The sequence below is a fragment of the Thermobia domestica genome, chromosome 3, assembly GCF_964235325.1.
Source record: "Thermobia domestica chromosome 3, izTheDome1.hap1.1, whole genome shotgun sequence".
Classification (NCBI taxonomy): Eukaryota; Metazoa; Arthropoda; class Insecta; order Zygentoma; family Lepismatidae; genus Thermobia; species Thermobia domestica.
The window spans coordinates 148,959,648-148,972,783 of NC_137456.1; the positions used below are offsets into that span (position 1 = coordinate 148,959,648).

The following is a 13,136-nucleotide window of genomic DNA, read 5'->3' on the forward strand; positions in this document are numbered from 1 at the left end:
TCTGTTGACCGAGACGAGACCAAGACGGTAATTTTTTACTCGAGACGAGACCGAGACCGCTATTTATCAACCGAGACTGTACCAAGTCTCGTCTCTTCTCGTCTCGATACCATCCCTAGTATCCATGGAATTGCAACATTTTGAAATAGATTCTCCGTCGTCATCAATGACTTAATTCTGCGCAATACCAGTGCTACCAGGTTCACTGGGATTAATTTCCGATTTGACTTAGTCAGTTATGTAGTCGGATTAGGAGTCGTGGGTGGAGAGCATATCGTCGTTCTATGACGTTCACAATGGAACTTACAACATCAAATTCCTGTTCGTGGCACTGTTTAACTATGATGAACACAATTGTTTCTCGGGATTTCTACAATGTAACTATTTCAAAATTGATTTACCTTCAGCACAATTACATACTTCACATAACATGACTGTTTTTTAGTGTCTCAGTGGTGTAGATTTCATGTTTTTGCTCTGCGTCATGCGCATACCAAGCTTACCACCCTCAGTATGAGGACAATACTAAAGTTAGAACTATACTTACTGACAGTTATTCTTATATGTTTTAGTTATTCACTTGTGTATCCCTAATTTTCTCATTAATAAATTCCCTAATCAAAGATACAATTATAAAGATATAATTCAAAACATATTCAACACAAGAGGGAACACTCTGCCTTAATTGGAGGGCGCGGACCTTTTGCGCAGGGCATTGTAGGTTGATCTCAGTACATGTGAGTTTATTGGGAGAAAAGTATACTTGTGGCTATTGTTCTTCTCTCGTGCCCATCAACATTCTCATTCTACCATTTTCCATAATCATACGTTTTCATTGATCATATCATCCCTGTCGAGAGAAAGAGGCGTATTGAATTTTCTTCAAATTTTCCAGGAGAAAGGTTAAAACATGTTGTCATAATTTATTCTATCTTGTTCGGTTAAAATTTAATTGGATCTCCATAAGTAAGAGAAAAGGTTAAAACTTGTCTCTTGCAAATGTTAAGAAAATGCTTAAGAGGGACGATATGTTCTCCTTATTCTATACGGCATAATCGTAGGATATAAAACTAGAAGTAGAATTTCACATTTAATGTAAAATATTACGTAATTAAGATATATAATTGTATTTGTAATCCATTTATTGGTTAATTCATATATTTATACATCCATGTTTACAATTTATTCCCTCATTCTTACATTCACAGTAAACAATACGTTGAATAAATGGAAGATGTCTCAAATCAAAATGTATTTAATGATACCTGTTACTGTTAATTCAATCTCTTCTTCATGTATTTATATGTACACTCTTAGAAGAGTAAATTCAAAGCAAAACATTAAAATCAGGAAAATACAGACAGTGTGATCAGAATAAAACTAATACATTGAAATCTGTTATATTTCTTTACAGCATTCTTCCATTATTTGATTTTTAATTTAAGTATATACATAACTGCGATTAAATTATATTCAAAACAGTCAACAAACACATACTAGTTTTCTCTTCATACTTTGAGCATATGTCATGGAGGGGTCCTTAACTTCACTTTGATGCTAGTGGGATGAAAGCAGCATTTCTGTTCAAGTTAAAGGTATTTTCGTAATTCTTATGTTTTGTGTAGAACTGTTTGTCAAAATAGAATAACGAAAATGTCCTACTAATGTTCTATTTCTTAGCGTAATCTTTATTACAAATAAACGCAAAACATTTTGATTTATTTGTTTTAATTTATTTTTTGCTTTATTAATAATTTTTAAACACCTGCAAAACAGATATCCAAGAACAAACTCTTAAACACCTGTTTGACGTCGTAGAATCTCAATCGCAAACTGTGGATTATCTTTAGGAACCTAGAAAAAAAGTGAATAAACAAAGAATAAATGTAAAACGTAATTACGAATAAAATTATAAGATTTTCTCGGGGTTTTCCCCTTTCTTCTTACATTCTCATTCCACTAATTATTTCAAAGATATTTGAAATTATTAATTTTCCCTCTCCTTTAGCTTAAGGAGCATAAGCGTGGGTCATAAACACTGATAGGCTTCACTCCACTTTTCCACCGTTTAATGTCTTAATAATGCAGTATGAAGTTTGTATAAACAAATGTTTTAATATGATTTATTTAATTTTGTATTTTTAGTGATTACTTTTGTTGTAATGTAGCTTGACTTCTATAGTTATTTGCTGATTGATTATTATTTTATAATTTAGAAATTATCAATAAAACTAACTGTTGTTTTTGCTATAAGCACAAGTGTTCACAAAATTTTGATATTTACTGTGTGACACAATAATACGGATTGCTAACTTGATTGGAACAATCCAAGAAATACGGATTGCTATTAGATTGGAACAATTGAACACTCTATCTTAAGTTTGGTGAGAGACCATCTTCTGTAACACAGCAAATGGATGGACGAAGAACACCTGTATGATGTAGCAAATTCAGTAGATTTTCAGATTACAGACAGGGCGCGCAGCCAGTCAAGAATCTGCATGTTATTGAACAGGGCCGTGTGAAAGTGCACGAAGAACTCGCAATTGTGACTAATTTTGCTTCATGAGTTCTAACTTTAACATTGAGCACATCATCTGCGGAAAACGTCAATTGTGCATTTGGACCAGGAATGATGAGCAAACGCTATGCCATGTTGGTTTGTGAGATTTAGTGCTGGAGACTCAAAAGTGAAAAAATGAACTAGGCCCATCAAGTAATAGAATGTTATGAATTTCTCACAAACACTATGGAAGCAGACTCTTGGAAAAAAGTTTGTGAAATTGTAGGCGTGTTACGAATACACCATACCATTGTCGTTCAGCCCTTATACGAAATCGGTAAAGTGAGAATGTTGGACTCATGACTTATATAAGTTGACACCTGATCACTGTCTGCTTGTCTGCAGTTCTCTAAATGTATGGAATAACCGAAAAAGTTGCTTCATCAGATCATTTGTCATGCGAAGTGGCATGGATTCCTGCGGCAATTCTAAAAGTTGAAAACATTGATTGAAATGTGATCAAAGTCCAGAATGGTTTGCAAAACCAACCTCCTCCGTAGAAGTTGTTGTTTGTACATTGGTTTATAACAGACGTGATCTATCATCTCTTTCCCTGTAGTGGTAAAACGATCACTGCGAATTTTCGATAATGCTGAGATCCATGAATTACATCGTAGACTTGTCCGCAAACATCCAACAATGTTCAATAGGCGTAATGTCCTTATGTTAGATAGAGTCTACAATCCGGAAATACAATTAATTTGATACCGTTAATTTGATAAACTTAAAGATGTCGAACTTGCTTGAAAGACGATTAGAGTTGTAACTTATAAAATACAGCTGTAAACTATATTAAAATGGTTGATGTGACGACCCGCTTATAAGATGGTAGATATGCAACCATTTTCTGAAGTCAATGCCAACACGAATACGTTTATAATAGAAGTTCATTACATTCTGAACGAACATTTAGAGGTGGGATGTTACTGGATATTTTTCCTTTTGGGAACACAATGTATGTTCCGAGACTTACTATTAATTTCAGAAGCTGTTAGCTCATTATGGGGTTGCTCATATAATAAAATTCCACTACCATTAGGTTTAGCTAGGCTGGCAGTTGCAATTTCAATGCGCAAGAGCAAGTTTCTTTTTTCATTTTTCACTGGTACTTGTCACAGTTAATCTTCAACAGAAAATCAAAAGGTGCAGAGCTTTATACTGTATAATTATTTTTTAAAATGAAACCAGGTAGAAAGCTACCGATTTTCAGCACAGCTATCGCTGCGTTACAGCATTTCGGATGTCACCACCAACATGCTCCCCCAAGTCTCTGAATGATCTGGTCCCACTATTCCATTGAAATATCAAAACGGTAGAAAACCCACACTAGGAAAAACACATAGAGCTACAGGTTTCAAGTATACAGAGGTATAATTATCATGAAAGTAAATAGGATCAAAGATGCCTGTAGTGTGAGTTTGCGAACGGAGCAGAGTACCGGGAGTGAGATAAAAAAAAATAGCCTATTGCAGTGAACATTTCTGGGTTGACGTGCATCTTTCAAAGATGGGTTAGGTATTAACAAATTTACGAATAAAATGTAAATTAATGTTTAGTATTTCCATTGGTATAGTAGCTAGTGCGAAAGACACTTGAAAAGTCTTGAAAAACTTGAAAATATTACGGTGGTTTGGATTCAACTTTAAACTATACTGTAGGTTCCAATGTCATATACCCTCTGTGCTCAATCGTGACGCTGAGATCCAATAATTGAACAAACATTAATTTGGAAGAGTTATCTTTATTTTCATTTCATTACAAAGTCATTGCACTAATTAAAAATAGCATTTAAAACTAACTTTGTAGTTTGTTTAGTACCTACGGAACTTCAACCTTCTTAGCCCCATTGATGTTACAGATAGTGCTCTAAACGGGTCGGGTCGGGTTGAAGACCGACCCGTGATCCGACCCGAGCTGACCCGATTGAACACACCCGACAACTCGACCCGAATAACCCGACCAGAGCTGACCCGACCCGATAACCCAACCAAACTAACCTGGCCCGACAACCCGAACGGTAATCCGACTCGAGTCGGGTCATGGGTCGGGTCGGGTAAACCCGACCCGTTTGAGAGCACTACAGTCACGACACTGGGTAAAAGCCAAAATGCACTCCCATTGGGAATTAAACCCAGACCACGTGTACCGAAGTCTTACACGTTAACCACCAGCAAGATCAAGCGGGGGATTTGTATATGCATCTTAGGGAATATTTGACACTTTTGAGGTTTGGTTATTTCTTTTTATAACTGATACCAATGTCCGACGTGGGAGATTTTTTTCTTGCTTTAGTTCTATGTGACGAAAGTTTTCTTGAAGGTCAGTGTTCTCACCTGCTCGCAAGGCAGGGGGTCTTGTCGGAAGGCAGTAGCAAGAGTCTCTTGGCGGAGACAAAAGGAATTCGTTTAACTACAATAATAAGGGTTGAGGAAACAGGCGAACACCTGTTATGTTTTCCAACACTTCAACTTTCATTCCAAAATAGGTTCTTATGATTCCGGGAACCGCGCCACTTTGATGTTTCTTTCTCGGTAATTAAACGTATTTTACAGTATATATAATAGCAGGTAAGAAGATACATAATATTAATTTTGTAATTTAAAATTTAAAAATACAGTATGATAATTAATTATAAAGTACTAATTATATTTCATCACTTTCAGCCCACCAAATGAAATTCAAACAATTCGCACCTTGGGTCTTAGTCATCAATACTGCATCTTATTCTTTGTCTTGCACAGTCTTGGTCCTGCATTCCGTAGTCTTGGTGGCCTTTAATGATATACAAGAGCCAAGAATGCTCGCCTCACCGGTACAAATGAAGACCAAGTGTGATTTTGATTATGGTCTTTAACACTTTACGGAAAGCAAGAAAGTTTGCTCATCGCTACTTGGTGATCACCAAAACAAGGTCAAGAGCAAGATTACTATGCACTTCGTCTTGCATATCCAATCTTTATCTCGTTCTTGTATCGACGTTGTTGGGCTTGGTGAAACGAAATGAAATATTCAGTTTAAGGTCCCTCGATTCTGCACCGAGGCTAAGGGGATGGTGACTATGAGAAATGGCTTGCGCTTCGTTGTCCATATCTAATCTTTCTTTTCGCCTTGCTTAAAAAAACTTCTAGTGTTGTTCTAAATCCAGACTCCATATTGGCGTAGATATTAATGTTACAGTCGATTGGTAAAATCAATCTTACACATTTAAAAATTACAGTACACACAAGTACAAAAATAAGCATTTACCATAAAAACACTAGCTGTAAGTGTTCAAAATAGTTTTATGGTTTCTATAAGATCAATTGAAAATTGCTATTTTTAATTAGGCAGCTAGTGAGAAACAGCAGCTTTCGACTCCAGCCGAGTTTAAGCTCAACCTAAACTCAGTTGACCAAAGTCAACTGACCCGAGCTGACCCGACTTATCCGACCCGACAACTCGACCCGAACTGACCCGACCGACCCGACCCGAATAGCCTGACCCGACAACCCGACCCGAGCTGACCCGACTGACACCACCCGACCCATTTGAGAGCACTAGTTACAGTGTTTGCTATATTTCAAAACGTGCGTTTAATGAAATAAGAATTATTTAATATTATGCACATAAAAGAATCAGTTTTTTTCCTATGACAACAAGTATATAATAGACAATGAAGAGATCGACATTAAGGTGGCCAGAAGGCATTGAATAAAAAGCTGGACACTTTGACTTAGAAAGCCGGACTCCATGAATTTGCAAATCTTTTTTTTCACATATGACAATTCATTAATTGCATTTAAGCATCTTTGGCTCAAGTAAACTGGGAAAGGTACATTTTATTAAAATTCTTACTTCGTTTATACTTCTCTGCTCCTCTAGCAGCTTTCAATAGACGCTTCTTTTGTAAGAATTCTTCAAACATGTCATTGCAAGTTCTGTTCTCATTTTTCCTTTAAAGTTGAAACAAACAAAGACTCAGTGTGGAGATATTTTGTCGGTTACGTTCTTTTATCCAAGCAGTATTCATTAATGAAAATACCGGTTCCAATAAGCATTAGTAATTTGTATGGAAATAATAAATAAACCGACCTCCTTCGAATTCTCAAAACCTTTTTCGCTTGGTGTTTTCGTACGTTCGAAAAGTTTTAAATACCCGTCTTCAATAGTTGCATAGTTCTTGACATATATGAGGCTGCTACTTGTTGCAACACCTTCAATTCTTTGTAAAGCCCGTCTTTGCCAATGGACTTAATATTACACGCCTCAACAGAACTAACAAAATTTTCAAAAGAACAGTCGAGATTTCCAACGAAAGCAACCAGAGTCTCATATGTAAACTTGTTTCACTGAAATCATACCTTCGATTTTCTATCAAATTTCGGAACTCCAAACTTTTTTTTACCTTAAAACCTAAAATATGTACTGGGATAATTTGCAAATTCTGAAATATCTGAGACTGAAGCCATCGAGCAAAGGAAAGTTAAACATTTATAATGAGACAAAAGGGTGTCCGGCTCGACTACTAAGCCGGACACGAGACAGAACCTCCAGAAGCAGGACTGCCTAGCCAAAAGTAAGATATCTGACCATCCTAATATAAATGCGATACTGTACTTGAATTGTTTGTTTAAAGTTCTTTTTCTGATTGAAAATTAAAGTTCAAGAAAGAATGATTATTTAACTATTAGCAACAAAAAATGTAGATGTGATCAACATTTTATAATATACTCAATTACAAATTGAAGGAAACAGAAGGTAGATACGTAGAACAGAGCCAAATATTATGAGCGATTTGATTTGGTTGCTTTGTCATCTCTATTTTTAAATTGAGCTAAAGCTTTCGTATCCCAAAACCACTCCTAGGGCAACGTTGGATCAAGTTCTGTCAGGTATGCTGCGCAGTGGGTTAGCAGGCGATCTGCCATTCGATTTGCTCCCGAATCTAGTTATTAAATTAGTACAGGAGATGATACACGAAATTTAATACTTATTCGTCAATAGTAAAGACGATTGGAGACTCAAAATTGGGAAAAGGACGCTTACCGTTATCAATGTATTGTGAATGTATCAAAGAGGAACTCTTCCTTCATTAAATATTTCATTGTCAGTCAGAAACGAAGTATTTCATCCTGTTAATCACTATTACCTTTCTCAAATTGAAAGTTTAGAAAGAATAGGTAAACTCCTCTCCGATTATGACACTAACATAGTTTTCGTAATATACGGACTAAAATGTTCGCTGGTTGCGGTCTTAAGTAGATACTTCTTGGTAGGTTGTATCATTTCATCGGTCAATGTTTGCAGATCACCGTAGTAATATATATTGCATTCATGCTTGAAAACTTGATCATAAGATTTTTAATACTGCCTGCATGTTAAATTACTTTGTCTACCATGTGCGTAGATCATCGTAGTATTTGTCATATTCACACCAGAATACTCACTTAACCGTATTTTAAATATCACTTGTATGTTGTACTATTTCAAAATAAAGAGGCGATTGGGTTACTAGGGAAGAAAATTTTCATTGTCAAATTCCTAACATTGTTGGAATAATAATATATTAAAATAATATCTAATACTGTTTTGCTATTTGTTGATTTTAACTTTACTTTCCTGGCAATTGCTATAGTTTTGATTTCGAGTGTGAATTTAGTTTTCTATGTTCGAACTATTTTATACGACATCACTTATGTAGAGAAAATCTCATATTGGGACAGCAAGAGCTTCAATTAAATAAGAAAATGTTAGCGTAACTTTAAAACAATTAAATGGCGCGTCAGTTCCATTGTTTCAGAGGTTCAGTACCTAACCATAAGTGATAGATTTATCACACTCGGGATAGTTGATATTCCTAGGACACCTAGTTAATTGAAACACGTATATCGAAACTGGAAATCGTCAATTTATGAGTTCTATTTTAAACGTACAAAAAAGGGCAGAAATGAAATCACATTTGAAATGTTGGAATACTCGCAATTTTTTATAGCTTTTGCTCCTCAGGGATCCAAAACACAAAGTGAAAGTATCAAAGGTAAATATAGGAACCAATTCTTTGAATGTTTAATAAAAAAATGATTTGACTCTGATTAAAGATTTGATTGATTACAGAAGTGGTTCTCAACCTTTTTCGACTGAAGACACACTTTACTGTACATCGACGACATCGCGATACACTTGTTTGATATTTTTATTACAAATAATAATAATAATAATAATAATAATAATAATAATAATAATAATAATAATAATAATAATAATAATAATAATAATATATTTCTTATAATAGTGAACTCAATTAGTTTTTATAATGAGTCTCCAGTATATGACACTGAGCACTACTGGTACAGCTGGAGGTGATGAGCCGTACAATATGTCTTGATTTTAATTAATTATCATTAAATTTTGAATGATTTTTAAATTCTAAAATTTTGCCGCACACCTTAGAGACCTGCCTGCCACACCAGTGTGTCGCAACACCAGGGCCGGCCTTAGCTGGTGCGGGGCCCGATCGGGAACATTATGCGGGGCCCCAGGTTTACAATTAACTTGCAGCAAACGAAGGTCTATGGGACGAAGGTGTATATATATATATATATATATATATATATATATATATATATATATATATATATATATATATATATATATATATTTATATATATATCCCTTAGTCGGTAATATCCGTCTCCTAGGCGGATGTACGATATATTTTTTTAGAGTTGGTAACCATGTTCGCGGTATGTACTGATATTTTACCTATGCTTCAGTTGTGAGTTGACTGTGCTGTTTTGTGCAGGTGGTCACGTGTCTGGCTCATTGTTGCGAACTTCGAAGTGTATAAAGTTATTCCACGCCACCTTGCATGCGGATATTACTGTAAAAGAAATATATTTTATCCGTCTAAGGGACGGATATTACTTTATACTGACAACAATTAATATTTGCGTGTTTCTTTCGTTTCAATAATCTCATTATTTTAAGATGCCAAGTACCAAAGGTATACCACAAAGGAGCAGGGCTATACTACAAATGGATCTAGAACATTTAGAAGAAACTGATGATAATTACGGATCCGATGATTCGAATGTTCCTGAAGAAGATCATTTATCCGATACAGATCATGACAGCAACCCGGAAATAGATTTGAATGATGTCAAGAACATATCGAATGAAGAAGAAAACAGCAGGGATCAGAATAATGTGAACCAAAGTACAAGCGAAACTGAAGGGACGGATATTACTTTATACTGACAACAATTAATATTTGCGTGTTTCTTTCGTTTCAATAATCTCATTATTTTAAGATGTCAAGTACCAAAGGTATACCACAAAGGAGCAGGGCTATACTACAAATGGATCTAGAACATTTAGAAGAAACTGATGATAATTACGGATCCGATGATTCGAATGTTCCTGAAGAAGATCATTTATCCGATACAGATCATGACAGCAACCCGGAAATAGATTTGAATGATGTCAAGAACATATCGAATGAAGAAGAAAACAGCAGGGATCAGAATAATGTGAACCAAAGTACAAGCGAAAGTGAGGGACGGATATTACTTTATACTGACAACAATTAATATTTGCGTGTTTCTTTCGTTTCAATAATCTCATTATTTTAAGATGTCAAGTACCAAAGGTATACCACAAAGGAGCAGGGCTATACTACAAATGGATCTAGAACATTTAGAAGAAACTGATGATAATTACGGATCCGATGATTCGAATGTTCCTGAAGAAGATCATTTATCCGCTACAGATCATGACAGCAACCCGGAAATAGATCCAGTACTAAAACACCTCAGAAAAACATTATAAAAATTAAATTGTCATCATGGTTTGGACCTGCGAATCAGTTAGGCAATTCTCAAATCCAGAGGACATCTGGCGTTTGTTCTCTAGTGATGACATTTTGAATGAAATTGTAGACCGCACTAATGCAAAACTGGAAGCGATGAGAAGTAAGTTACATAATTTGCCCTCAAGTTATAAGAATACTGATAAGACTGAAATTTAAGCTCTTATTGGTTTGATGGTTTTATGTTCCATTTTCAAGTCTGGGCGTGAGAGCTTGGCGTCACTTTTTTTCTGCTGACTGTACTGGACGTCATATTTTCCGTGCAACCATGTCTCTCAAAAGATGTGAAGTTTTGCTGGCAGCTCTTAGGTTTGATGATTCATCTACTCGTGAAAAAAGGAAAAGAGAGGATCCTGCAGCAGCAGTGTCTAACATTGTCAATAAGTTCATATCCAATTGCCAGAAGTCATATCCTATTGGGGCGCATGCATGTGTTGATGAAACTCTAATTCCATTTAGAGGACGATGTACATTCCGTGTATATATGCCAAAGAAACCTCTCAGTATGGTATAAAAATAATGTGTCTAACTGATGCTCATTCATCATATTTATTAAATGCTTATATTTATGTTGGAAAAGACAGTGATGGGGCAACATTATCAGAGAAAGAAAAGCAATTCACAAAACCCACTCAGTCTGTGATTCATCTTGCCAAATGTATATACGGAACCAACAGAAATATCACAGCAGATAATTGTTTCTCGTCCATGTAGTTAACTGAAGAATTACTGAAAAACAAACTAACGTATGTTGGAACACTCAAAGCTAACAAGAGAGAAATTCCTCAAGAGTTTCTGCCCATTAGACAGAAAGAAGTAGGTTCAACCATGTATGGATTTACAAAGAACGTTACAATTTTGTCATATGTTAAAAAAAAGTCAGTTATAATACCCTCATCATTTCACCACTCTAAGTTTACGGATGAAAAGACAAAGAAGCCAGAAATAATTAGTTTTTATAATACCACCAAGGGTGGTGTTGATGCTCTTGACATGAAGTGCAGTAACTATTCAGCTAATCGACGTACCAGAAGATGGCCACTAGCAATATTTTATTTCCTAATCTCAGTCAGTTGCTCAAATGCCTACGTGATGAATCTTCATAAAGGCAACATGACAATATTTTACTTCATGAAGGAGATAGGAATGAGTCTGTTGGGAAAACTTTTGCAGAGAAGACTGCAAGCACCTAATCTTTCAGATGACCTGAGGAAAATAATTTCAGAAGTACTAGGAAGTGGACAAAGGGATCAAAACTTGGTAGTACAAGGAAAAGAAAGAAGTGACAAATTAGAAAAGTGCAAGAATTGTCGATATTGTCCCTACACCTTGAACAGAATGACAGCATACAAGTGTGTAAAGTGCGAAACTCTCTGATTTTTGCAGTGCTCTAGACAACTGTGCAAAACTCGGGTGAGACTGTGAACAAAGTGTATGGAAAATGAACATATATATATATATATATATATATATATATATATATATATATATATATATATATATATATATATATATATATATATATTTATTATACGTAGAAACTTCTTGTGGATATTTTTATATTAGAAATTATAGTGAATATAATATTATAATAATATATCTAAAACTGGACAGAAACGTATGAAAATTTAAAATATTTGTCATAATATAAATGAGAGAGAAACAATGTACACAGAACATGACCATTGTAAATGTATGTAAACTACAGTATGTAAGTTAGAATAACACTATTGTATAAAATTATTCGATAAGTAATTATTATGTAAATTTTATCAAGGGAAATAATTAATTAAGACTCGTGAAAGCAAGTAGTGTGAGTTAGTTTTCAGTACGGGCGTTCCTGGCGGAGGCACAAGGGTGACGCATCCCCCCCAATATTTTGAAGTATAAAACATTCAATTTTATTCTAATTTACTTCATTTAGTAACGACAGAATAACATATAAATAATAATAATTATGTTTATTTTTAATATAATATTCAGGCGGTGAAACGATTATAACAGAGTTCTTGATATAGCTCAGGGGGGTCCTTGAGGGTATGCAGAAAAGTAACAAATGATGTCGAAGAAAATATACAGGTTGGGCTAGGTAGTGCCATTTAAATCACTTTCTTTGAAGCCCCTTTCCCACAAATTTTACATACCAGAGAAGCCAGTGGTTTTCAGTAAAAGGTATAATGTTTAGAAATGGATTATCAAGTGAAATATCATGTGCTTCAATTATCCAGTTTGTGAATTTTATTACGTAGAATCAATTTTCTGAGTGTAACTAAACCTTATTGAAAACTAAATTACACCGCTTTGACTTCAAGTGCCTCAATTATGTTTGTCCGTCTCCCAGGCGGATGTTACTGCTATAGTTTATTTTTTGGATGTTACCAACTAAGGGATATATATATATATATATATATATATATATATATAGTGCTCTCCCTGCTGATCTAGTGGTTAGCGACGTGAAGGGGGGAATCCATTGCACCTTAATTGAAAACTATCAATAACATAATAGAAGCCACGGATATATTTACATATGTATTTTTACATATAGTTTCAGTAATAAGCTTTGTAGCACTGATAACAGATGTCTACAAATTTTGACTTTCAAAAATGGGCAGAGAGAAAACAATGGAATCCTTACTAAATGAAACATCCTGAAAACGAAAATGAAGTCAGTTTTTTCGTCTCACACTCAGATTTTCTGCTATGATAGTGATGATGATTAACTGC

The 13,136-nt window shown here is 34.9% G+C and overlaps 1 protein-coding gene across 1 annotated transcript in view; it reads right to left on the minus strand.

Moving 5' to 3' along the window:
* Nucleotides 1-1,731: 1,731 nt before the first annotated feature.
* LOC145680803 (retinoid-inducible serine carboxypeptidase-like) overlaps nucleotides 1,732-13,136 on the minus strand; it is a 97,139-nt gene continuing 85,734 nt past the window's right edge. The window contains exon 12 of the mRNA XM_081751853.1: nucleotides 1,732-1,854. Coding sequence (XP_081607979.1) covers nucleotides 1,795-1,854 — 60 coding nt within the window. The 3' untranslated portion in view covers nucleotides 1,732-1,794. The remainder of the gene's footprint in view (nucleotides 1,855-13,136) is intronic.